General features: G+C 36.1%; 1 protein-coding gene and 2 long non-coding RNA genes across 4 annotated transcripts; 2 read left to right on the top strand and 1 right to left on the bottom strand.

Annotated features, from left to right (window-relative positions):
* Positions 1–153: 153 nt before the first annotated feature.
* Positions 154–20,537, top strand: LOC124639171 (protein bicaudal C). Of its 2 annotated transcripts, none has more exons than XM_047176409.1 (20): positions 154–305; positions 535–679; positions 752–795; positions 868–937; positions 1,384–1,463; positions 2,133–2,195; positions 7,531–7,680; positions 8,079–8,192; positions 9,785–9,910; positions 10,414–10,632; positions 11,402–11,570; positions 11,896–12,324; positions 13,685–13,773; positions 14,362–14,449; positions 15,373–15,471; positions 15,983–16,116; positions 17,429–17,554; positions 18,258–18,408; positions 18,761–18,880; positions 20,295–20,537. In XM_047176409.1, exons 1-20 carry the CDS (start codon positions 225–227, stop codon positions 20,393–20,395), a joined length of 2,598 nt encoding a protein of 865 aa, XP_047032365.1. In that variant the 5' UTR covers positions 154–224; the 3' UTR covers positions 20,396–20,537. The 2 variants fall into 2 exon arrangements, with proteins under 2 accessions (XP_047032365.1, XP_047032364.1); XM_047176408.1 differs by having other exon boundaries at positions 14,347–14,449.
* Positions 20,538–22,579: 2,042 nt separating this feature from the next.
* Positions 22,580–24,613, top strand: LOC124639048. Its single transcript, XR_006985437.1, has 2 exons — positions 22,580–22,794; positions 23,362–24,613. It is a non-coding gene; the product is annotated as an uncharacterized LOC124639048 (long non-coding RNA).
* Positions 24,604–25,691, bottom strand: LOC124639049. The gene is made up of 2 exons (XR_006985438.1): positions 25,447–25,691; positions 24,604–24,874 (listed from the first exon to the last, which is right to left on the bottom strand). It is a non-coding gene; the product is annotated as an uncharacterized LOC124639049 (long non-coding RNA).
* Positions 25,692–25,736: the final 45 nt, after the last annotated feature.

Genomic DNA, 25,736 nt, shown 5'->3' with positions numbered 1-25,736 from the left:
AGGTCTTTTATGTTCAATCAGAATGAAGTTCACTCGGTTTCGGTCAAGCAATACGTGAAGTAGTTCTGGTATTTAAAATACAAAAACTCCATAGTATTTTATTAGTTTGTTATAATTATGTATATTAGACAATTTATTTATTTATTGATCAATTGATTTATTTGTATAAATGCTAGTTGACTGCGATTATATTGTTATAATATAATTCTGTTGCTCAATTAGCCATGGCATCCACCAACTTTTTAACAGTTAAAACGCATTTATCGGAGTTGAAACACAATTCTGACAAAGACACGTTAAGCGAAGTAAGTGTTTTACAACCTAATTATTTATATTCAATCACGTTTTATAAGCTTCTAAATTCTCTTTCATGCGTAAGTATAAAATTTCCGCCATTTTGTAAAAAGATTCCTTGCGCAATCTTAACCTACCAATTAACTAAACTATTTTTCGGAAAAACAGTGTAACGGCTGTGAATAATCATCGAGATTTTCTATTTTCGTCTTTCAACCCCTTTGCAAATAACCGTTATAGGCTTCCGAAAGTGGAACGAGTAACACAGTGACGTCAGCAGAAGACCTACAGAAATTAGCCGTGATACTTGGGCTAAACAGTGCTGAAGATGTGTACCAGGAAAGATTCCGAGTTGACCGACGTCGCCTGGAGGCAATGCTTGCTGGTAACAATGATTAGGTCAAAGTTAGCATATTTAAGTTTTCAGATCAGTCATTCAAACTGATAATTTTTACAGATAACTTGGATGACTCACAAACAGCTCAAGCATTCTTCCACCGGGTAAGGAAAATACTAATATTTAAAATAATCCGTTCATCATCATCGAACATCATCATCAGTTATTTATTTCAGGTAATGACTGAAACAAACACATTGATTAATTGGCCAGCTCGTCTAAAAATTGGTGCTCGATCGAAAAAAGGTATTAAATATAGCAACTCTAAATTTTACTGAACAAAAAATATTCAAAAAAAATGAACGTAAAATTTTTTAAATTTAAAAAATAAACGGAACACCTGCATTATTTTGTTCGCGATTTTGGCGGGTTGGCGCCAAATAGACTAGCCTAGCGGCGCCAGCGTGGCGCTCTTTCAAATTTTTATTTTATAATGTATTCGGACGCTCGTCCGTTACGTCGAATGCAAACATATTTTTTGCAATCAATGAATTATTTTAATTATATTTAATGAAGTAACAATGGTTTTTGACGAAGAAAGTGACGATTTTGTTTATAATGTGATAAGAAAACTACGTAATAATAAATTTATTGATCTTTTTGAAGTTGGTATGTGATATTCAGTGTTTCTGGAGTAATGTGGTAATTTACCTATTACAATTTTTAATTTGTTTTTTTTTTATTGTGTTTAGACCCACACGTGAGAGTCGCTGGTCGACCTGATGATGTGAAGCTGGCTCGAGAGAAAATAATTCAGTTATTAGACACAAGGGTAAGGATTTATCATATTTTTTATTAATTACTTACCATAATTTAGTGTTTTTTGGTTAGTGGGTCATCTTAGGAGACACGTGTGTAGGTAGTGTGCATTGTTATATAATCACTGTGATTCATCTATTTTGCTATAAATTGCTAATAGTAGTTCTACAAGTTAGCTGAAAGTACGGAAGGGTTTTACGCAGACAGAATAGAAGCGAGTGCGAGGTGTTATTTGAGGACTAATAAAACATTTACCGTCTTACCACAAAAACTTTTAAACGTCAGTTTAAGCCTTGTCTAAAAAAATGTCAAATTATGACGTTGACATATGGTTCATTTTGCAGCCACAAAATTTTTAGACAACTGTAAACCAGGCGTTAAAGTTTTTGTAGTAAGGCCATAAGTCTTCGTAACAGCTAGATACAAAGTTATTGGACGAATCCTGAGAAGACGACTTCTTATAATCATCTTGTTCGGTTCAGCTGTTGAAGCGTGAAAGTGCCTATCAGAAAGACAGACAGACAATTACGCATTTAAGGTGTTAAATTTCACGCTCCTAAATTAAGAAGCAACTCGGCCATTACTAATGTGTAATTAGGATCAACTCTTTTCTAATCCACCTTTTTTTCAAGTAGATGGATATTAGTTACGATGATTGAACTTACGCTGATGTTTTTTTCAGAATAACCGGGTTACAATGAAGATCGATGTCAGCTACACTGATCACTCGCATATCATCGGAAAGGTAAGTCTTTTTTTGTTTTTTATTAGGTTCCGTAGTAATTTACGAAGGCTTACGTGGCTTACTTACGTTTTATAAAAAATAAAATAAAATAAAAACTTTTTATTGCAGACCCACAAGTCCATAGAATGTTAGTAACTTGAAAAAACTTAAAACTAGTGTTAGTAAATACAATAAAAACATACTTTAAAATAAAACAAAAAACTTAAATCTATTTTATGGCATGGGCTCTGACCCAGTGTTGGACGTAACAAGAGTCCAGCCTATCCGCTATAACGGCCAGGATGGTGTTGGTGCTGGCGCGCAGCCTGCAGAGCGTCGCGGCATACCGCTTGCGGAGCACGGCGTGGAAGCCGTCCACGTGCGCGTCCGCGAACATGCCCGACGCACTGCACCAGCGCGGCAGCCCCAACAACGCCCTGAACGCGTTATTGTACTGAACTCGTAGTGCGTACTCGTAGTGTTATAGGATCAGTCTAGTTCTGTCAAAGCCAATCCACGTGGCATTTAAAAAATATTTTTAAATGACAAATTAATTAATGGCCTATATGCGGTACATGTCCTCGATTTTTTTTCGCATCATATTATAAGCCCATCTTAACATGTGTAATTGGTATAATAGTGGTTTTTGTTTGATTAATGTCTGATTCCACCCGCAATATTACCGAACTATCACCCGCTGTCGGGTGATACTGCGGATGGAACACACACTGCCTCCGTATCGTATGATGACCTCCCTCAGGTTCTGAGCTGGCTACCCACCAATTCTCAGACGAATCGTTTCAGCAGTTCTTGAGCTTTACTTAGTAGTGTAAAACATGCCTTTCTTTTTTACATATATGTAACTAGATAATGTAGATTTATTTTGGTAACGACATTATATGTATTACCATACAGTGCAAAATACCCATCATCATTATCGACCTATCAATTATTGGTTTGATGCTATCTCACAAGTAGCTATATTTTATCCATGTCTTCTTTGGTTTTTATCTATATCCATCCACGTTCTTACGACCTTCCTCACGACATGATCTTCATTCCGCCACATTGCTTGCCCGTACCATGACAACATTAACCGAGTCGCTCGGCAGATAGATTCATATGGAGGTACATAATGTATAATACCTATATTTAGATAATTAGGCAATAAGTGTCAAGTAACAAGTTTTATGAGCGCAAGTAATACAAATCAACGTTTTTTTCCACGATTATTTTATCAGACAGGCTTTTATTTACGAGATCAAATCAATTGAACTTCATAGTGTACAGTCTACCTACATAATTACGATATTGTAATCAAGTGCCATGACGAGTCGATGCTGTCACGTTTTTGTATTCACGTGTTTAAATTATAATTTAAAGGAGGATACTCACCTGCGAACTGTTACAAAGTCAAACTAAATTAAAGGAAATTAGGTCAATTAAATAAGTAAATTTTTACTTCAAATTATGTACATCGGACAGCACCGCAAAAAAAAAACTTTCACTCTCTCTATACTCTCTTCGCCGCTTAAGAAGAAGAAACGGTGATGAACAAACTTCCTAGCAACACAGCAAGGATAAGGATAATAAGGATTTCTTATTATAAAGGCGAATTTGGTGTCTAACCTTTGTTTTCTTCCACAACCGGCTCACGAGCTCCATTCTTCATATATAAAACAACCTTCTGCCAGCGAATTCACCCACATCGCGTGGGCGCGATTCTCCTAATTTTACTTAAGCGACATACGATTCACGTTCGACTCGATTCGACTGAGATCCAATCGCGACTCGATTACGATTGAAGCGTATGTAAATAGCGTAATGCCACGCTATTTTTTCTTTGAAATAAACGTTTTTATCCTTTTCTGTCATTCAATAATGAATCATTTTGTCTGCAAATGATTTACGATTGCAAAATGATTGTACAGCAAACTACCGTATGGACTCAAATCACCAAAATAGTAGACCAATCGCACACCAATCAAATGTCAATCGAATACGATTGGTCTTTTATTAGTAGCAGAATGCCCGATATGGTTAAAACTGCTATTGCGATTCGATTTCTATTCGATTTTGACATTATTAACTTAGGAGAATCGGGCCCCAGTCTGCAATTGCTGAGATTGATGATAAGTGAGATACAAACAAACTGCAGGTTCGCAATATTAGTATGGATTTGGTTAAGCTATAACTGCAACGGCTGCAATAGGCAGGTGAGCACCCGCCTTTAAAAGCAATCATAATAAATTAATACATTGGAATACTCCCAAAATATTAATTGATAATCACTGTACAAAATCATCGGTTTCGTGAGAATTTTCGTAGATTTTTTCACTGAACTGTTGTTTATTTAATTAGGATGGGAATTACCATTGAATTGAGAAAAGTGGGTCTGAACAAAAACTTTAGGTAACGACAGACATCTGATTTTAAAATATAGGTACCTATTTTATGATGACTCAGGGCTTAAATTACGAAAGAAGTGTTTATAATATAATTAAAGGTAAAGGGATTTTATTTTTTATTACCTTTTATGCTTAAGTTAATCCCTATGTATTGATGACTACTTAGTTTAATAATGGTCACTTATAAGATGACGTCAGTCAATTCAAAACAAGTTGTGCTTTATCAAAGCGAATCGTGATTATTTCAAAAATATTTTTTTCTTCTAAAAAATGTTAGGACTGTATCTATCTTGGCACTCCTCATACTGAAAAGCATGAAATTGTATATTTTTTAGAATCGATTTTTCGAATTAAATTTAAAAATGTTTTGTTTCTAAAAACGTGTTAGGACTGTAGGTATTATGGCACTCCTCATACTGAAAAGCATTAAATAATCACTTATAATACCACAAGAGCTTCAAAATTATCGGGTATTTTCCGATAACAAGTTTTTCAGGAAAAATCACTCGCGCTTCGCGCTCGTTATTTTTTAACCTGAAAAACTTGACTCCTTCATTTGTTTGCAACGAACCTTGAGGGAAATGCCAGATAATTATGAAGCTCGTGTGGTATTCGGGAGATTATTTTTCCGTCCCAAATGTCGGCCACAACCTGTCAGTTTGACGTAGCAACGACCAGAGAAAATATTCAAAAAATTTTCAGTATAATACCATGTAGGTTGTACCACGTGACGTCGAATGGTGCAATTCTATTGGTCGATATTTGGGTCGGAAAAATAATCTATTTTTTAAATTCAAACTTCAGTATTTTTACCCCAAATTGTAGGTAATATAACCACTCAATTTTCCAATAAATAGATAGTTACTTTAAAGTGTACCTTAGCGAGTTCACGATAAAATCTTGATTCAATAGTACCATTATGATAATCAAATGCTTGTAGGCGTTGACTAAATCACTTGGCTAATCTTGTTAAGTATAAACATAAATAAGTATTCAATTATCTTCTAGCTAAATAAATGTTCGTTGAGTGCTAACATTATTTTAGTGAGATAGTTTAACTGGGCGTATTGGAGCAAAATCATTATTTGTCGAGAGAAAACTGCGGTCTTGTAAGTATTTTGAAGTAAAGCTGAAGTTGGTTTGTAAACTGTAATGATAGTGTGTATATTTTTAAATAAATAAATAAATAAAGTAGGTTTTGGTAGTAATTTTAATAAAAATTTACTTATTACACACACGATCAAACTTTAGAGTACCCGTACACTGCAAAATTTTAGTCGGCACATACTTACCTAGTTTCTTTGGGCACATTACAAAGATCAGGTATTTAGCCGGTATCAGACCGCCTGAAAACTTTGAATGGCATCACAATTTTCTATAAAAACGACTTCTTGCCTTCTTCACTCCTAACTTGGTCAGATTAAAATAAGAATTATTTCTCTAGAGATATCGACTTTTTGCTTTTTGGCATCTATCTATACAAAATCATCACCCTTCTGCCCTTATCCCAATTTTGTTGTGAGTATCCTATAAGATTTTTGCATTTACACGAGATATTGAAGTAAGTAAATAGTCTGAGACTTACTATTGTTCAATCGTTCTCACGCTACGTTTTCATAGTCATTACCGGATTGTATTTCTATACATCGATTAGGTAAGATGAGTTGTGATTGTTGCCAAAATAATCAGCTAGTTTCGTAACGCGAGTAATTTGGGAATCTCTTCTGGACTTGATCACTTGGAATAATTATTTTAAACTATCCTATATAGATCCAACAATAAAAGGCACATCATTCAATTACGCAGCTACCTGTTTGTAAGCCAAACTTTATTTCATTCCGAAATGGAATGATTGTCAAAATACAATACAGTATTGCATTGGGGATTTACCGGATTATAATCGTGTGTTTTAAAGTGATACATTTTATTAAGTTTATAAGTAATCACGAGTTGCTTACATACTACTGTAGGTGCCTAGGTATTTCTCTTGGAAATATAATAAAAACCTACCCAGTACCTACATCTTATAATAAATATTAACACATTTCGATATATAATTTTTCCGTGGCGTGGCTGAATACGTGGGTACTTACTAGACACCTTGATTCTTTACTGTGAATACGGGTATTCGCAATTACGATTAGGTATACTTACGATTATATTATCGTTGAAACACGTACGGAATTATCCGCTGTAAGGATCTTTGGCTAATAAAATAATATTGCATTGTACAAAAATAGCAGTTTTAATATGTTCACGTGGATTTACCCGTACCTAGTATTTAAATAGTCTACACGTGTGGCTAAATAGTGTAGGTGCTTAAAAATAAAGTAGGTATGGGTGAAATACAAAAAAACGTCGAAATATCGAAATCAAGTTTTTCATTTGAGCAAGCGAGAATCTCCCGGTCCTACAGTGCCTACCTACCTACTGTACCTAGGTACTTTCCCTGTCCTAGCTGAGTATTGGTAATTATCGAAAGTTTTTGATGGTAGGTAATTATTTTGACTACTTGGCGTTACAAAACGACCGTTAGAATATATCAAGCTATTTCTAAAATTGCACTTCGATCGAATCGAACGGGCCAATTTCAAGTTTAAAGCTATTTCCGATTCAATCAAGGATAAATGCTGTTTATTTGCTTTCTATTAAGGTCCATATATAAAGGGTGTGTTGGGTCCAAAGGTTCAAAGAGTTGCAGTACCTATGAGGATTATTCATAGTTTATTTGTATGCAGTTCCTTAGAACTTGAGAATATAACAAAAGACTTCCCTGCCTCTTTTCACATCAAAAGAATTTAATAGTTGTGGGAGAGAATGAGCATAATAATATGATTGTATTTTTATGTCAATTCTCCATAACATATTTACCATCGTGTTTTAATTTTTAAATAACTTAAAACCATGATATTCCTAAAAACAAATCTAAACCACCTCTTTCCATTCAGGGCGGGTTGACCATAAAGCGCGTGATGGAGGAAACAGGGTGTCACATTCACTTCCCTGACTCGAACCGCACCAGCACCGTAGAGAAGAGCAACCAGGTTTCCATCGCTGGCGATATGGAGCGCGTTGAGAGGGCTAGAGCTCGTGTTAGAGTAAGTAGTATTATGTATTAAATTAAATATTTAATCACCACTGTGTACGGTTTCACTCGCTTCCTTAAGAAACTACTACACAAACGTAAAAGTGCGTAACAGTAGCGTATGTGCACCTAAGCACCTAAGTTATATTATTACCAAATTTCATCAAAATCTGTCCAGCGTTTGTTATATTTAGCATAGTTGCCTTTAAAAAAACAATGCAGTGGTTTGACTGAATTGCGTTTCAAGCGCCTGTTAAATTAATAAAAGCAGATAGTTGCTTTCCTACGTGTTATTAACTGACGCAAAGGTTGTTTGAAAAGCTTATTGATTTCTTCTAAAACCCTAAGACGACCCACTGACCAAATCGTCCGCATCGCATGAAAGAAAGCTAAAAAACTATTCCTCTACAGTCTCTGACTCCACTGGTGTTCTGCTTCGAGCTGCCGATAGTGCCGAGCAGTCAGCCGCTGCCAGACATCAACTCGCCGTATGTGCAGAATATACAGGACCAGTACAATGTACAGGTAAGATATTTTACAGTATTTAACGCAGTTTCACCCTCTTCCACAGGCATCCAGGTAAAACGCCTATGTGTTACTTTACTCCAGGATGTAAATTTCCTGCATAAAAGTTTTGATAATTTTTCTGACTACACTTAACGACTGCCAAGGATGTTCAATGACAGCCGGGACCAATATAATATATTGGTCCCGGCTGTCGTAGTCGTTAAGTGTAGTCAGAAACCTAAGTCTGACATCAGTCTAACCAAAGGGTATTGGGTTGCCCGGGTAACTGGGTTGAGGGGGTCAGATAAGGCAGTCGCTCCTTGTAAAGCACTGGTACTCAGCTACATCCGGTTAGATTGGAAGCCGACCCCAACATAGTTGGGAAAAGGCTCGGAGGATGATGATGGTCCAGACGTGTGAAGTGTATTATTTCACATACACACTCACAAACTTTCGCCTTCATAATGTCACGGTGTGATTAAATGGAGATCGAGGGTTGCTCATATCTCATAAATTTTAGTTACTTGTCAGAAGCAGAAAGGATTTTAGGTACAACTTTCTACATTCGTATAGTTTAGGACACAAAAAATGGATAGGGTAATGGGTAATTACCTATGGTGTGAACACATGACGACGGACAGACAGACTTACTTTCGCATCTATATATACAACATGTAACTTAATTAAAGCACATCCTGAAATTAGTTTGTTCAGAATCGTTTACTGAATCGATTTATATCATTTTGAATATAGGTAATTTTTTATCCCAAAAATAATTAAAACTACGGAAATTATTGTCATATTAACCCGGTACAGTCAAAACAAACTCAAATAGACCGTAACTCAAAGTAATAAGACTTCGTGTATTGTCGGCTTTTTCCGTAGTTTCGTTATGTTGTGTCGAGTCGAGCGGCGCGCGGCGCGATATTTCCGTGCGTAGTAGTATGACCAAAAAGTTCTCCAAGAATTGGTATAACTAATTTAGTAAATAACAATGCATATACATGTTAAATTAAAAATTCAGTGTATGTATTATGATTATAACATAATATTCTAATTGGGGTGTTTGAGGGTGTGCGTTAATTACGTTACATGTTGTATATTGTGTCTATAGTAATAATATAGTAAGGATATTGTGTCTTTTTATATATGTTACTTCTTGGAATTAAGGTACCATCATCATGGCCTGCCGGGGCTGCGGGTTGTTCGAAAGAGATACCGCGGCCCTGGTACATAAAAGGCCTATGACGGAACACGACGGTTTTTAGTCAGTAAGGATGCCCGTTTTCACCAACAATCTCTTAACGTTTCCCTAACTAAGTGTCACTTAGAATAAGGGATCCCCCAATAATAAAGGTTATAAGGGACACTTAAACTTTGGTGAAAACGAAATTCGTATAAAGTGTTCCCTAAATGTTCTTAGGGAATCCCTAAATTTATTTACGACACTCCCTCACCGGCTGCTAACCCACAGCGGGAGGGTTCATTTGATGACTTTTGACGTCGGAAAAAAAAAGGTACCATCATCATTCATCACTATCAAGATCAAGAACTCTACATTCTAAGCCTAATCGTAGATTTCAAGTATTATCAATTGTCTCCCTCACCAGGTAATGCTGCGTAACCGTCCGAAGCTGCACGCGAACCTGCTGGTGGTGAAAGGAGTGCAGTGGGAGGTGCAGGCCACCATGGAAGCTACTAACCTGCTCATGAACTACATGTGCGGACCTTTGGCTGTGAGTATTGCTCAAATAACTTGTGTTTATTACCTACCTATGGCTTTTTTTTTATAATTTTGGTTTTAGAAATACATATTGTCAGTTCCATTGATTCTGATTTCATTTTGACGTGGCATTATATCAAATCTTTTAAGATGTGACAGGAGAAGACAGCAGAATGGTTGACTGTTAATCTTGTATAAAATGTTCAGTAGGCGCCTGACAGTTTTTTCAGAGAATTTAATTACATTGTGACCTCTTATAAAAATTATTATAACCGCAATTTTGTTCTAGCCAATGAGCCTCGTGTAAGTAATGGTAAACTTGGAAAAAAGTTGCTGAGTTGCTGACTACATGTTACTTGATAACGGTCGCTGAAAAGCTCAACAACACTATTGTAGTGCCTAACGCATCATCATCCAAAAATTTTTACCATGAAAAAAGACTACTCCTTCGAAAAAAAAATATCTCCTTTATATCAATATACCCAGGCATAATGTAACACCCCAAAATCTTTTCAGAACCAAACCCAAGTGCAGATGTCCTTAGAAATATCACCCATGCATCACAGCGTAGTCGTCGGCCGCGGAGCCGAACAGCTCAAGGTCATCATGAAAGGCACCAACACCCAGATCATGTTCCCAGACGCCGAAGATCCTAACATACCGGTCATCAAGAAGTCCAGTGTGACTATAACTGGGAGTATTAAGGATGTTTACGCGGCTAGACAGCAGTTAGTGGTAAGTTGTAGATAACACGTGAATATATGATAGATTTAGGGTTTTGGTAAAGTAGGCACTAAGTTATGTGCTCAAAGACATTGCAAGATTAGTTCATAAAAATCTCATCATGTATTTACATTAGCTTTGTAATTTAAGTTCATATACTCCACATATTGTTGTTTCTTTATTTTTTGTGTGTTCCATTAGATATATCGCCATATAAGCGAATCTGTAGTTCACAAGCCATAAGTATGTACTTTTATACATTTTCAAGTTTGACATTCTCGTACGCTCACGTTGGTCACAACGCACAGCACAATTCGAAAACTGGGTGACACTCTCATGCACTCCTACCTACATATTTCATGTACTCGCCTTATGTCAGCCAGCCTTACAGGCGTAATGCCATTAAGTACATTGTTTTACTTAGCAAACTGCTACGTGTAACCTTAACAAGCCAAGCATGGCGCTTAATATAACGCTCATTCCTTCTCTGTAAGAAGGCTATGTGTCATGTACTGACACAGCAAAATAGTCTTTTTTTTTACCGACGTCAAAAATCATCAAATGGGGGTCATTTGATGATTTCCCGCTGTGGGTTAGCAGCGGTGAGGGAGTGTTACTCTTACTGACTAAAAACCGTCGTGTTCCGTCGCAGGCCTTTTATGTACCAAGGCCGCGGTAACTCTTTCGAACAATCCCGCAGCCCCGGCAGGCCTTGGCCCTGTTGGGCCCCCTAGGAACACAGTAAAATAGTTTGATTGACAATGTTGATATCGTTACACAGGGCAGCCTACCCATTGTCGTGATATTCGACGTACCGGACGACGCGAGCCGTATCGACAACGATCTAGCCAACAAGCTGATGCACAAGTATAATGTCTACATCAATGTACGTCGCAAGCCTAAGCAGGGGATCACTTCCGTCGTTGTTAAAGGCATTGAGAGATGTGCTGGTAAGATATTAACAATATTCCTATGGTTTGAGATATTACGGTTAGATATTATGGTTTGGTATAAAATCTTAGATAATTATTTTCAAACATCTGGTTCAGAGCAGTAGCAACAATCTAATTCTTCTTCGTTAAAAGCAGGAAATAACTGTTCCTTATATTAAAAGTAGGTCTAGAAAAAAATTGACGAGTAATAATGTATGACTCTTCCATAATCACCGCCACAGGTAATTCCTCCGAGCTCGTCTTTATTTCGTCACAGCCCCAAATAACAAGTTTTGTTATTTTTTAACAAAACAAAACATTAATTTGAATTTTCTCCCTCTAGGTGACATTTACGAAGCCCGCCGCGAACTCCTAGGCGACAAAGAGCCCGTGATCACCGCAGAAATACCCGAATCCTACAACATCCCATCCATTTCGGCCAACAATATGTCCAACTATGGCGTCTTCAATCCTTTCTCGCCAACACACGGGGTCAATATGGGCAATTCTCCTTGTTCTCCCTTCAACTTACAGCTGAACGAGTTGGCCAACTTCGCAGGCCTTGGCAGCCCAATGTTTGGCCATAACCCGCCAACTCCTGGTGGGTATCCAACCCCCTTGTCCCCGGTAGCGTTAACCCCACCCTGTGGAGTGTTCCCTAACTCCTGGATGATACCTTCTCCTCAGCCGAGGAGTGGCCAGTTTCATTATCCTAATATGCTCCCGAATCCTAATTCGGGTATGTATAAGAATCAGGGCGGGTCGTGGAACCGTGAGTATGAAATTTCTTCTTGCACTATGTTACAATTGTTTTGTATAAATAATTAATGAATGCATTATATTATGAAGCTTCGCTTGCATGTTTGTACCACTTTTAATAGTTAGTCAACTTTTTTTAAAAGACTGTCTACGGAGTTTCTTACCGGTTTCCCTTCAACCAGCTTGACATTTCGAAAGACCTTTTATAGGACCATTTGAAAAAAAAAAGATTCGAATTTTAACATTATACATATGTTGTTTTGATTATATATGTCACCGTAAGATTACAAACATCGTTAGATTACAATCTATCTCGAGAGATTGTAAACTGTCGAATTATTGTAAACCGTAACACCTGATTGCAATTTAACGCATTATTTTTCGCTATTATATATTGACCAATCAGAGAGAGCTTTCGGACAGTTGACAATTTGACAATTTCTCATCGATAGATTATAATATAGCGAAAAATAATGCGTTAAATTGCAATCAGATGTTACGGTTCACAATAATTCGACAGTTTACAATCTCTCGAGATAGATTGTAATCTAACGATGTTTGTAATCTTACGGTAACATATATATGACATATATACAGGGTGGCCCATCCATAGGCGTCCAAAAGAAAAATTTAGAAGCTCTATGCTGTGGGGTATCCGAATCACCCCCATGTATGTTCAGCGATTTTTTGTAGTTTAGGAGCTAGAATTGTTTTTATTTTTTTTCCGTAATTTTCATTTCAACATTGTTTTTTCTATTTTATCTTTTTTTCCTAACGTTTACAGATGTTTTTTTTGTGCAATTAATCATCATGATAGTAGCTAACACCTGAAAAAAAGCAGTTTGGCTCAACATTCTAGAACTTAAATAAAATTTTATCTGAAGTTCAAAATTAGAAACCTGCTTTGAAACCCCTTATTAATTATTTTTAAGCCCTTAACATTTTTGGCTACTAAACTCCAACAGTACCTAATTTTGAACTTCAGATATTTATGTAAGTTCTAGAATGTTTAGCCAAACTGCTTTTTTTCAGGTGTTAGCTATTATCGTGATGATTAATTACAAAAAAAAAAACATCTGTAAACGTTAGGAAAAAAAGGTAAAATAGAAAAAACAATGTTGAAATGAAAATTACGGAAAAAAATTAAAAACAATTCTAGCTCCTAAACTACAAAAAATCGCTGAACATACATGGGGGTGATTCGGATACCCCATAGCATAGAGCTTCTAAATTTTTCTTTTGGACGCCTATGGATGGGCCACCCTGTATAATCAAAGATATGATGCTATAAGTTAGTTTGATTTAGAAAATATTTCAGTTATAGATGTAAATAGAGGGAATATTGGTTTAAATTGATCGTATTTTTGTATCAGCGATGACAAACGGCGCAGAAATGGGGGTCCCTCAACCGATGATGATGCAGCCTCCTTACCAGCAGCAAATGCCAACTGATAATAGGCCCGTAAGTATCTGTCTTTTGCCATATTATTTATTAACCTTGACCTTTCTTAGTATTTTTTTTGTAGTTTCTATATAAACAGCGCTTTTACACTATCCAATTTTGATGCGCGTATTTGCGTAGCTTTAGCATTCGTTGGAGTCTTCGCTTGAACCCGAACCGGGCGGATAGTCTGCTTGTCTGAATGTTACAGTCTTTTTAATCGTCCCACTGCTGGGCTGCGGCCTCCTCTCACACGGAGAAGGATTGAACATTAATCACCACGCTTGCTCAATGCGGGTTGATGATTTCAGACTTTATAGTCCAGGTTTCTTCAAGATGTTTTCCTTCACCTTTTTATTAGCCACTGGTGTCTAAGATATACTTCGAAAATACATACAAACTTAGAAAAGTTGCATTGATACTTGCCTGGCCTGGAATCGAACCCACACCCTCATACTCGAGAGGTTGGTTCTTTACCCCCTGGGCCACCACGACTTCTACTTGTCTGAAAGCTATCTATTCTAATTCTTATAACTTTGAAAATATATGTACATATCTTCATCTATGTACATAAATAATGTTGCTTATTATCAGATTACGTTGAACCAGATTCTGAACTCGAGTACACAGTGCAGCAGCGGCTACCAGAGCAACTTCACTGGGAGCTCCGCCTCTCTTGACACGCAAAACATATCTGGTAACTTATTCAAGTATTTTCTTTATTTAATTATAGTTATCGGCACGGATATTCAGCTCTCGGCGGAAGAGTGGGGATCGCTTTGCGCACTGTACACATAAGGCAATAAACCAATAAATCGCTTCTGCGCAGGTGAAAGTCAGGGCTCAATATCCCTGCCGATTATTATATTTATTTGCATTCTATAATGTTACAATAGATGTTAGAGGTTTAAAGCTAGGTACAATATGTTAGAACACAGCAATTGAAGGCGTTACAAGATTAATAAGCGTTTTCGATGTGTCATCTGTTAGCTTGTAAGATGAAATGAAATAAAATTAATAAATACATAAATTACTATATTTTATTTATAATACAAGAAAACATGGATTAGAATACATAGTTAGAATTGATATAAAATTATATTTTTTTCTTGTATATATTCTCTGTAAAATACAATAGCATTGCAATACATTCTGAACCGTTGTTTAAAAATTAATGAAGTTCATGTTTTGTTTCATGCATAAAGCAAACGAAGTAAGTACCTATTGTAAATTCAAACCTAGTTTTATACCACCAGGACCCAGGGACCATGGTTATTAAGCCTGGTACCTTTTTAAGACCATGTTTATAATAAGAGCTATGGTTTTCAACAAGGAGCTCGAAGGCCCTAGACAGAACACGATTGCACGCCAAATGCAATTCAACTGCAATCCGACTGCACGCTTGATTTGCAGTTCTATTGCAGTTGAAATGCAGTCCGTCTGTCTAGAGCCTTACTATACAAGCCACCCTTTACTATGATTTTTCCATCGTCTTTTTTATGCAGTAACTGTATTTAAAAATTTGAAAATATTGAGTTTCGTTCAGGATTCATATTTTAGTTTTATAACTGGGGAATGGACCCTAGACTACATCTAAATCTTATCGTATGGTTTGTAAAGGTGGTGGCGAGGGCAGCCACGTGGTGTCTCCATCCATGTCTCCGATCAGCAAGACTCACAGCCCCGCGCCCTCTACTGACGCTGAACGCTCACAAAACGGTAAGTTATTCTTCTACAAATCTTACTAACAAAGGATCGTCATCAGATTTGAATCGGGCAAGAATGATGAAAGATGTTTCAGTTAGGAATCGAAATACTTCCTCATATATTTAAAAACTCGCATAATGTAAAGCAATCCGTCGGTAAGGTTTAATTAATAAAAAAAAAAGCAATCCGTCATCCTCATATAAATCAAATCAAAACGTTTATTCGCGTTCATGACGCACAAACAAAAACGAATATATATTTACAAAGCACACAAAAATAAAAAAAAACAAAACAGGACTCATGTAAAATACTACCCCTTTCAAGTCCACTGATGTAACCCGATAGCTGTAATTAATATTCATTTGATGGTTTTAGTACTAATGTGAAAGAATACTCTGCCATTGCCAGGAGTCACGAAAATCTGAATTTTATAGACAGTGGCTGATTTCTGAGCACCTTCAATACCGGTCATTAATTTCGATAGCAATAAACTTATAAGAACTTAACTTTCTTTTTTATTTAGAATTAGCGAACATCATATCAGATCTGCCGATAGCTGATCGCCGCGCCGTGGGCTGCGAGAAGAAAACCCTGGAGACACTCAACAAGCTGTCCCCGCTGTCAGACTACAGGAAGATGAAGACTGAAGCTGGCAAGGTGAGTAACTAAATGTTACATATGTATTTTACATGAAAAAATCTGTCGATAAATGTAGTTACTAGCACAAGATGGTAAGGTAAACTGAGGCTATGAATTATTAGATCAGGTAGTTATTGTTAGGTAATACGATATTGTGAAAGGCCTGTGCCCAGCTGTGGGACGATAAAAAGGCTGTGACAGTAACAGTAACAACGATGTTATGTGTGCCCATGGATGGCGACCATTGGAGTGTAGCAAAGGATGTGCAAAAACATCAATAAAAACAAAGAATCTTATAAATGAGAAGGTTTTAATTTCTGCCTAAGAATGTTCACGTGTATTCACGTGTTGGTGCATTCAATGATGATATTCAATACATGAAGTAATTATTTTTTGACACACGTAAAATTATGCAACAAGTTCTTCATCGACAATTTTGGCAAGAGCTTAGGATAAAAGCAACACTTAATGGTAGACAGACCCTTCCAAACTTTATTACCGAAACCTTAAAACCACAAGGTTTATCAACCAATGAATACCAACCATCGGTGTTAAGGTCACCACATAGCATTTACCTTAACTTGCATACGAATGCATAAAGCATTTTAGTGCAATGTTGTGGTATACAGCTGTCAATATCAAGGTGTTGTAGTGTTTGGAATAACGTATTTGTTGTTATTTATGATGATATAACGTTGCATCAAGGATTGACATGTATTCTGTGTGTACGTGGAAGAATTCCACTTCTTGTCAAGCTACACTGACTAAGCTGTATAAGTTCATCTACAAAATGAACGTCAGTTTTCTTAAAACCACTATTCATTAAAATCGACCCTTCAGTGTGCCTCAAAACGTAGAAACAGCCGTAAAAAGATCGAAATTGCATGGTTAATCTAACATTCATTCATACGTAGTATTCTTATACTATTGACCAAATGTATCAGATTGAATCTTATGATCCTATTACATTTTATTTCATGTTACGTGTCTAATTTTCGCATGATATACATGATTACATTAGGGGAAATCTGAAAGTAGCGCCAGTTACAGAAAAGATGAGAAGTAGAAGATTGTCGTGGTGTGGGCATGTAATGAGGAGGGATGATACGCATGCAACAAAGTGTGTGCTAAGTATGAATGTAGATGGATGGAGAGGAAAAGGAAGACCTAAGAAAAGATGGATGGATTGCCTGAAAGATGATGAAGGGAGTGAGTGTCAGTATGACGAGTGACAGGGGAAAATGGAAGAAAATGACATATTGCGCCGACCCCAAGTAAAATTTGGGAACAGGGCAGGAGAAAGAAAATCAATATCTATTAATTAAACCAGGCTATGCGTGAGACGGTAGGCAGCGGTTACCGCGTGCCGACGCCGCGCTGGTCGGGCTACTACTTCAGCCACACCTCGCCCGGACCCATCAACTTGAACGATAATAGCGATTCTGCTGTAACTACCGTGAGTTGTACATTATTTATTTACTTTTCTGGTTGACAGGGAATGGTAGAAGATTTTGCTACCAAACTGGGGCCCGATTCTCCTAAGTTAATAATGTCGAAATCTAATAGAAATTGAAATATAAGACCAATCGTATTCCAACGACATTCGATTGGTTTGCGATTGGTCTGCTACTTTGGTGATTTTGGTCTATACGGTAGTTTGCTGTATAATCATTTTACAATCGTAAATCATTTGCAGACAAAATGATCCATTATTGAATGACAGAAAAGGATAAAAACGTTTATTTCAGAGAAAAAATAGCGAAATGCCACATACGCTTCAATCGTAATCGAGTCGTGATTGGATCGCAGTCGAATGTGAATCGTATGACGCTTAAGTAAAATTAGGAGAATCGGGCCCCAGGTCATAACGATAGCTGGCCAGCCAGCAATTTATAGCGCGATTGTCATGTTGTGGTCGCAAGTGCGACTGCCATGCATGGGGTCGCGGGTTCGATTCCCGGGGCTGAAAGGGCTGACAGGGTTGACCCTAATGCTACACCGCAGTCGTTAAAATGACAGAGGTGGATTTTATAAAGCTTTGTACACTAGGGCTTGTAAGGTGATAAAACCGCTGTTCACGGAAAGAACAAGATGATACTACAATTGTATTGTTCCTTTGTATTTTTAATCTATTAATTTATGTTACGTTGACCACCTAGCCGGAAAAAGGCTGGAACCGTTCTGAGCTGGTGCGTCCTAACATAGCGGAGGGTCCCTCATCCCCCGCGCACGTGGCCTCCCCGCCCGCCACCTGCCGCTACCAGCAGCTGCTTACTCTACTGCGGGATGTGGGCTTGCACAAGTATATTGGTAAGTTCATCGTCATCATTTCCCTATATTTTCCCAACTATGTTAGAGCCAGCTTCCAGTCTAACTGGATGGAGCTAAGTACTAGTGTGCCACATAGAACAACTGCCTATTATGACCTCCTCAACCCAGTTCAAAAAGTTCTCTATAAGTATGTTCAGAGGTACCTCAACATTATTTAAACAGTAGAGTAGGTATGGTCATCCAAATTGTAAGTGGCATTCATAGTTAGAAGTCGCATTTATTGCTTACTAAAGATAGGAATTTAACAACACTAGTATGGATGGAGCTTATGTCAAAATTGTATGTTTAGTAAGCAAATCAACAGATAGAGATAACAATACGTTCTTTGCAGATTTGTTCAAAAAGCACGAGCTAGACATGTCTACGTTCACCTCTCTGAACGAGGCGGATCTCATCGAGATCGGAGTCACCGCCTTCGGAGCTCGCAGGAAGATGCTGCTCATGATAGCAGGTACGAATTAAGTGTTAAGACTCATCTCATGAGGTGTCTACCATTTTTTTTTTTAGTTTCGACCAAATTTTTGCTATATTGTGGATTATTCTGGACAGTAAGAGTAGCATCAAATTTTTTCCAACCATGGCACCAACTGTTGTCTGCCTTAGCTTAAAGTCCTTAAAGTTTACCTACTTTTTTGCCTTTGGCTTTAAATATCCCATTCCAAAGCTACACAGTAATCGTGTTTGTGACATCACAAGGGGGGCAAATAGAACAACATAGTTTTCTTTGTTCTTCCCCTATAAAAAACCTTGGGTGAAGAGATCTTGAACATACTTATAAGTAGGTACTATACATAAAGTAAATAACCACTAGCTAGAGAGCGCACTCGCCAATTTCTTCTAAAAGAACACGACTCACCGCTGCGGGCCGGGGGACGCGGCATAATCCGCGGCTACTATTGGTCAATTCAAGGTCGAGTAGCATGAGTACGCTCAGCAAGGGATTGCTCTCTTTCAATTAAAAAAATATCGATAAAATGTATTACATCGAAGTAATAAATACTAAATAAAAATCGTATAAAAATATTTAATAAAAATCAGTCTATTACAAAAAAAGAACTCCGTTCAAGAAAATTTTGATTTTTAAAATGTATTAATTTACGAGTAGTATAAGTTTTTCGAATTAATGTTTTAGGGTCTTGATTGTTTTTGGTAAAAAACGATAATCGAACGTCTACATATTTCTTGATATATTTTAAATAGGTACACGATGTAATTATTCCAAAATTATGAGATTTATAAAAACTTACTAAGATAGGCAAAAACATTGTTGGAATCGCTGAACTAAATAAACGTTGGCATTGTTTTAAATATTCAAAACAAAAAACATATTTTTTAATTAATGTTTTACTATTATCGATATCCACTTCATCCTTAAAGGTAACAGCCCAAATTTCATCGATAGGAATACAAAGGGCAAGAAAGAGATGGACGTATTAGAATTTCTTAATGAAAGAAAGGGACTTTTCCAAAAGACATCAACGAGCGTGAGCGCGGTTAACCAACCACCAATTTAAATAGACCCCTGTGGTATTTCGTAATATAATTAAATCAAAGCCAATTTTTGGTATTGATACTTGCCGATGCCAACCTTTTTGTAACTAGATGTCCTGAATTGTTTCCCGCACCATTTCATCGCGCATGTAGGCATTTTTTTATTTTTTACTAAATAAAATACTCAATAATTTAGCGTGTTCGCAGGTCATAGACTTGGTCGCTACTAAAGGATCGTACTGATCGTAGCCTTATAGTACGCGCAAAATCACTAACGTTTGGCGAGCGTCGGGGCACTGTATGCGCAGTCTAGTGGTTTTATAGTCTTTGGTACTATATTCTATACGTGTATTTAATTTTTTACCTATCCACAGATTTAAAAGCCAATAAAGCCTACCAGAGCTCGTCAGCCACCGGTGAACGTAACATAGTCGCTTCGCCTGCCAAGTTCACCCTCACACCAGACAAATGGTAAATCACCAATTACATTCCAAGCTACGCATAATACCAAGAAAATAAGAATATCAATTTATAAGGCATTTTTAATCGCATGTTTTATTTTTACTTTTTTTAATGGATTGAAAAAAAATGTACTTAGTAAGGTTTTTTAAAGGAAATAAAATTATACAAGGTGTTGATTTGCATTTGTGCCATAGTTCAGGAGGAGGACATACAATACGTAAATAATCGATTGGAATTACAGTAGATGGGAAATAACTAATATGCACTGCTTTTTTTGTCATTTTAATGTCGTGGTATTTTCGAAGTAATCCAATTTTATGAATGAAATTTATGAGCGATCGTTGCGTATGCTTTGTGTTTGCGTTTGTGTGAAGGTGCAGCACGGTTTTAACGCCACTAACATACGCGCCAAGTTTAAATAAGGCTAGATGACATTTACGGAATTTCGAAAAAAAAATAAAGAAAAAAAATTACGTACCAATTTTTTTATTGATTTGGGTCGAGAATCATTAGCATAATTACCTCCTTGAATATGGCACGGATGCAAATCAACAGCTTGTATTTTGCCTACTGCTGTCTGCTCAAATGGATTAATTTGTCATAAGATAAGCAAAACTTAATGATTATTTTATTTTATATGCCTTAAAAATTATGCGTAGCTTTCAAGACTGAATCAATTCTAGAGACTGATTTCAGAGTACAAAATGTAATTAAGGTACAAATGTGTGTTTTTATAATTAAGTATTTCCGTCCCTCGTACCTCATTTGAAGGCTGGATTGAGGATCTCAATGCAATTTACAAAAAGTAGATAAACATACCTACATATTTACGTAAGACTGATATGATATTAGAACTACCTTCGTTCTAGATTTGATTGATATGCGCTCGTTTCTTTATCTCGTTGATTTTTTTTTTGAGATTTGTATACGTAAGTTGTTTTTTTATAAAGTTTTTTTACGATAGCTAAAAGCAAAGACGATTAGATCTCCATAGACAATTGTTGAAGTAAACGGGCCTACAGCCGCAGATAGCTAATAAGTTTTTATAGAATTTTTAATCGTAGCTATAAGGAGAGCATGTTTTATTTTTTAACCCATCATTTACGTAGATTTAAGTACAATATATTCAGACTATTTTATCATATTTGGCTTTTAACCTTTGATTATTTAGTATTTAGGAAAATGTTTTCGGAATCATGCCTGCGTTCCTTTTAATTCCATATTTTGTGAAATATGATTTTTAAGGACGCTGAAAAGATCAAAATTGAAAAATAGCACTTCTGATCTCTTTATTTCTTTCTTTATAATTCTACAGACTGTGAAAGCTAGTAAACTGGCCTTATGAAGTGTCGTTTTTCAGTTTCGATACAAAAATCTATTTTTAATCGATCATTTTCCGCAAAATCAGCAGAAACTACATGGACAGCGTATATTGACTTGATTTTAAATACGACTAATTTGAAAACTATTCCGTGAAAACCTCAGTGACTACTTTAATATCTATTTAGTATCAACGTCATTCATTTTAATCTGTTAACATTTTAATTTTCACCCAATCATTATGTGTTTGTGATTATGAATTAAGTATTTTACTGCATTTTTGATTTTAACTATATTAACATGCTAATTGAATGTGAATGCTTTTTGTTTTTTGATTATATTTTTAAGTAAAGGGGTAGCATTATGATACATAACTGTTGCGAACTATGGACTACAAACGTTACATTAAAAATATATTTATAATTACTTCACCAACGGGTTATGTATCATTTCGTTTACTTGACAATACTTTTAAGATCACAAATGTACTAAGTATTATTTTAATCATGAACTTGTGATTTCAATCGGTTTTAAACTATGATTATGATATGTTATATAGTAGACTATTCTCTTTAGATTATGGAATATTAATAATTGATAGGGCGTGAATGTAATTTTTAAGGTTTTAGTTTAAGTTTTTGGTGTCAGGTTGTTTATCCATTTTTGTTTTTTTTATTTTTTACATTTCCGAAGCAGATAGGAAATTTTTGTTACATTATTTTAAGTTTTGCTTGTCTGATTAAAGTTTGAAAGCTCTAAATTGTTTTATTATTGAGAAAGTTTCCTTTATTTTCAATCCTATCCTGTTATCGTCAAAGTAATGGAATCTTTATTCGTAAACGCACATCATGCCGGAAACATTTTGACAGCGCCGACCTTCACATGTTTTGACATCTGCTGTCATTGAAGGTCGAGCGTGTGTCTGCAATTTCAATTGCATCAGATTCGGTAATTTTACAATAAAATGGGAAACGCAAGTGCTAAGGCTGCGGATGTAAAAGTCGTGGAGCCGCCGGCACCGGCGAATGCTGAGAAACCCAAGCTAAAGCCGTGCTGTGCTTGCCCAGAAACCAAGAGAGCGCGAGATGCATGGTAAGGTTATGAACAAAATTGTTTTTATTACGCAACACTGCTATTTCTAGAAAAATATCATATGCATTCCGGCGACTATATGAATTGATAGATAATTAGACATATTACAGTGACCATTCAAGAGGTCTACTGCCGTTAGAAAATCGATTTATTACGCTCTAAGGTTATCCCAGTTTCAAGTCCTTTAATTAAATTGTAGGCTCCTATTGGTTTACTAACTATCATATCATTATCTAGATTTATATCTGAGAGATATCTAAACTGTAAATCGATGATGAATATGCGTTATTCGTCCTATTTTTTAGTATTCATAGTTATTAGAAGTTTCCTAAGTTTCAGATTAGGTTAATTAAAATTTGTAACATAACAGTCATCCGTCGTCTTTATCTTAAATTCTTATGCTTTTCCTTGAGCACAATATCCACAGAAATATATCGAATTAACAATATACACAAATTACAATACAATTAATGTTTTTACTACACAACAACATAACATCAGTTTAGTTAAGCTACCAAAACCAATTTCAAAAGAAACCGTCACTAAAACCTCCTTTTTCAATTCCAGCATTATTGAGAATGGTGAGGAGAACTGCGGCCCCCTGATCGAGGAACATAAAGCCTGCATGAGAAAGATGGGTTTCAATATCTAAGAAATGAGACTGGACGCGACTTAGTACCTAATTAAGATTACCTTACATAGTTCTAATTAAATTATTCTCTGATCATGTAGATCATGTGAATCTTTAGTCAAGAATGTTTAACAAGTCAAAGTCAAATGTTTTTATTTCAAATAGGCCTTTGCAAGCTCTTATGAGACGTCACACTAGTTGTATGGTTCCAAAAAGTTGGTCGCACGGAGAAGATCCGATGAGAAACTCCATGGACACTCCTTTTTAAGAAAGTTTCACTTGGCCTTCCCCAAGTTGAGGCAATTTTCTTACCCATACTCACCACGCTGGGCATGCATTTTGATGAAACATGATAGATACATGTTTCTCCACTATCACACCTGAACCACTATCAACTGATGGTTCAAATATGGAACATACTTGCCTCGTAAACGAATAAGGTTACATTTGTACTACAATCTGCCAAAGTAAAATCTGTCTACAACTACAGATGACTGTTCAAGATAGAGATGTGGAAACTTCTTAGAGCCCTATGTGCCTGATACATGAGTTTTCTAAACATATTGATTGTTTTGAGAGTTATTATATTGCCGTCACATGCAAACATTATAATTTCATGAAGACAAACTTCACTCTTTAGAAATTAAAAGTGAATTTTTATATTTTGTTTAATGAAAGAGTTGCTCAGTAACCTTTACCTGAATAATTTACTTAGAATTGTGTAACAACGGTAGGACATTAAAAATCATTTTAAAGTCACTTGACATTAAAACCTTCATAGTGAGATGAAATGTAGACATTTTTGCTTTAACTTTATGATATTGTTATGATTTAACAATATTTAGTATTTGGTTAGATTTTAATAATGTGTGAATGAGTATCATCAGGAATGCATTTTCATGTTGAATAAGTTTTCAGTCACCGTACTTAACATTTCTTAAAAAAAAAATACATGTGGATGCGAGCTACTTTAATTTATGGTTAGTTGGATGGATCTGCCAAAGATATATATTTCCTTCTTTTTAATGCAAACCACAATTAATAATAATCATATTTATGAAAAGCGCAGTGAAAAACATTTGTGTAAAATCAAAACTACACAAAGATCTGTACTGTATGACTGCAATGAGATGTCATCTATTTATTTTTAGTAGTAATATAATATTGTAAATAAAAAATTGTTAAACACTTTATTGTTTTATTGTATGTTAAATAGCAAAGCTGCAATCAATTCTTCCAAAACGAGTCGTAAAGCTGGTTGTTCATGTCTGTATCACCATTTGCGGGAAATTGTTTCAATAACGATGAAAATGGATGGTCAGTTTTTCATTATAGTAGGTACGTCGATCACTTCCCTTTTGCTGTGACTCTGAAGACACGTATGGAGAATTGGTGGCTCGCATCGATTGCTGCCCTGCAGGTCGCGGGCTGGATCCCCGCTCAGGGACACTAAAAGTAAGTTATGTAGCACGTTTGTAAAAGCCAAAACGACAAGAAAAAGTCCTAATGTGGGGGCAACGTTTTTATGCTTGATAAGTGAAAGGAATATCTAAATAAAATTGGCTGGTTGTTAAAAATCACACATCAATAAATAGTTTTGTTAAGTTAATTTTATTTTTCTCAACATTTTATTAAAAAAAATTAAGACATGTAACAATTAATGTTACAGTAGATAGAATATACCGTAGTCCTACAGTCACTGGGGCAGCTACGTGCCCCATGTGGTGTCATTACGCATTCGGGCGTATTTTCTTAATCTGCCTCGGGTCAGAAGTTTATCAATTCTTTATAATCGTACAGTAGGTACATTAAACATTGTTTTCATTGGCAATTAACAATTAATTTGCATACTTTAGATTAGCTGTCTCTATGAGGTTATTAACACCGTTTTCATTATAAAGACAATGACGAATGAAATCTCACTCGTCATTGTATCTCGTCACTCGACGAGACGAAAAAGAAGTTTGAAGTGTATGTATTATAAGAATGTTAAATGAAGAACATAGGAGAAAAATACTCACTTCATAAAATTGAATACGCATGAGTACCACCAAATACACGTGAGAGTTAATCACACAGTAGGCATAACTTAGGTATTTGATAATATATAACATTGTATTAGAAGGCACTACGTTAGGTTAGAAGGCAATATCTAATATTACTGACAAATTTATTTGGTAGGTACCCAATGATAATGCTTTTTTATATTTGAAAAACTCAGTTGCACCATAGATGTAATATTACGTCTATGGTTGTCACCTACCCTCAAAAAACTTTGCGTGTGGATAATGTCATTACCTACTATAAAATG

Source organism: Helicoverpa zea, chromosome 18 (assembly GCF_022581195.2).
Source record: "Helicoverpa zea isolate HzStark_Cry1AcR chromosome 18, ilHelZeax1.1, whole genome shotgun sequence".
In the NCBI taxonomy this organism is placed as follows: domain Eukaryota; kingdom Metazoa; phylum Arthropoda; class Insecta; order Lepidoptera; family Noctuidae; genus Helicoverpa; species Helicoverpa zea.
The sequence above is the reverse complement of the archived record's forward strand: the minus strand, read 5'-3'. Positions and strand labels throughout refer to the sequence as shown.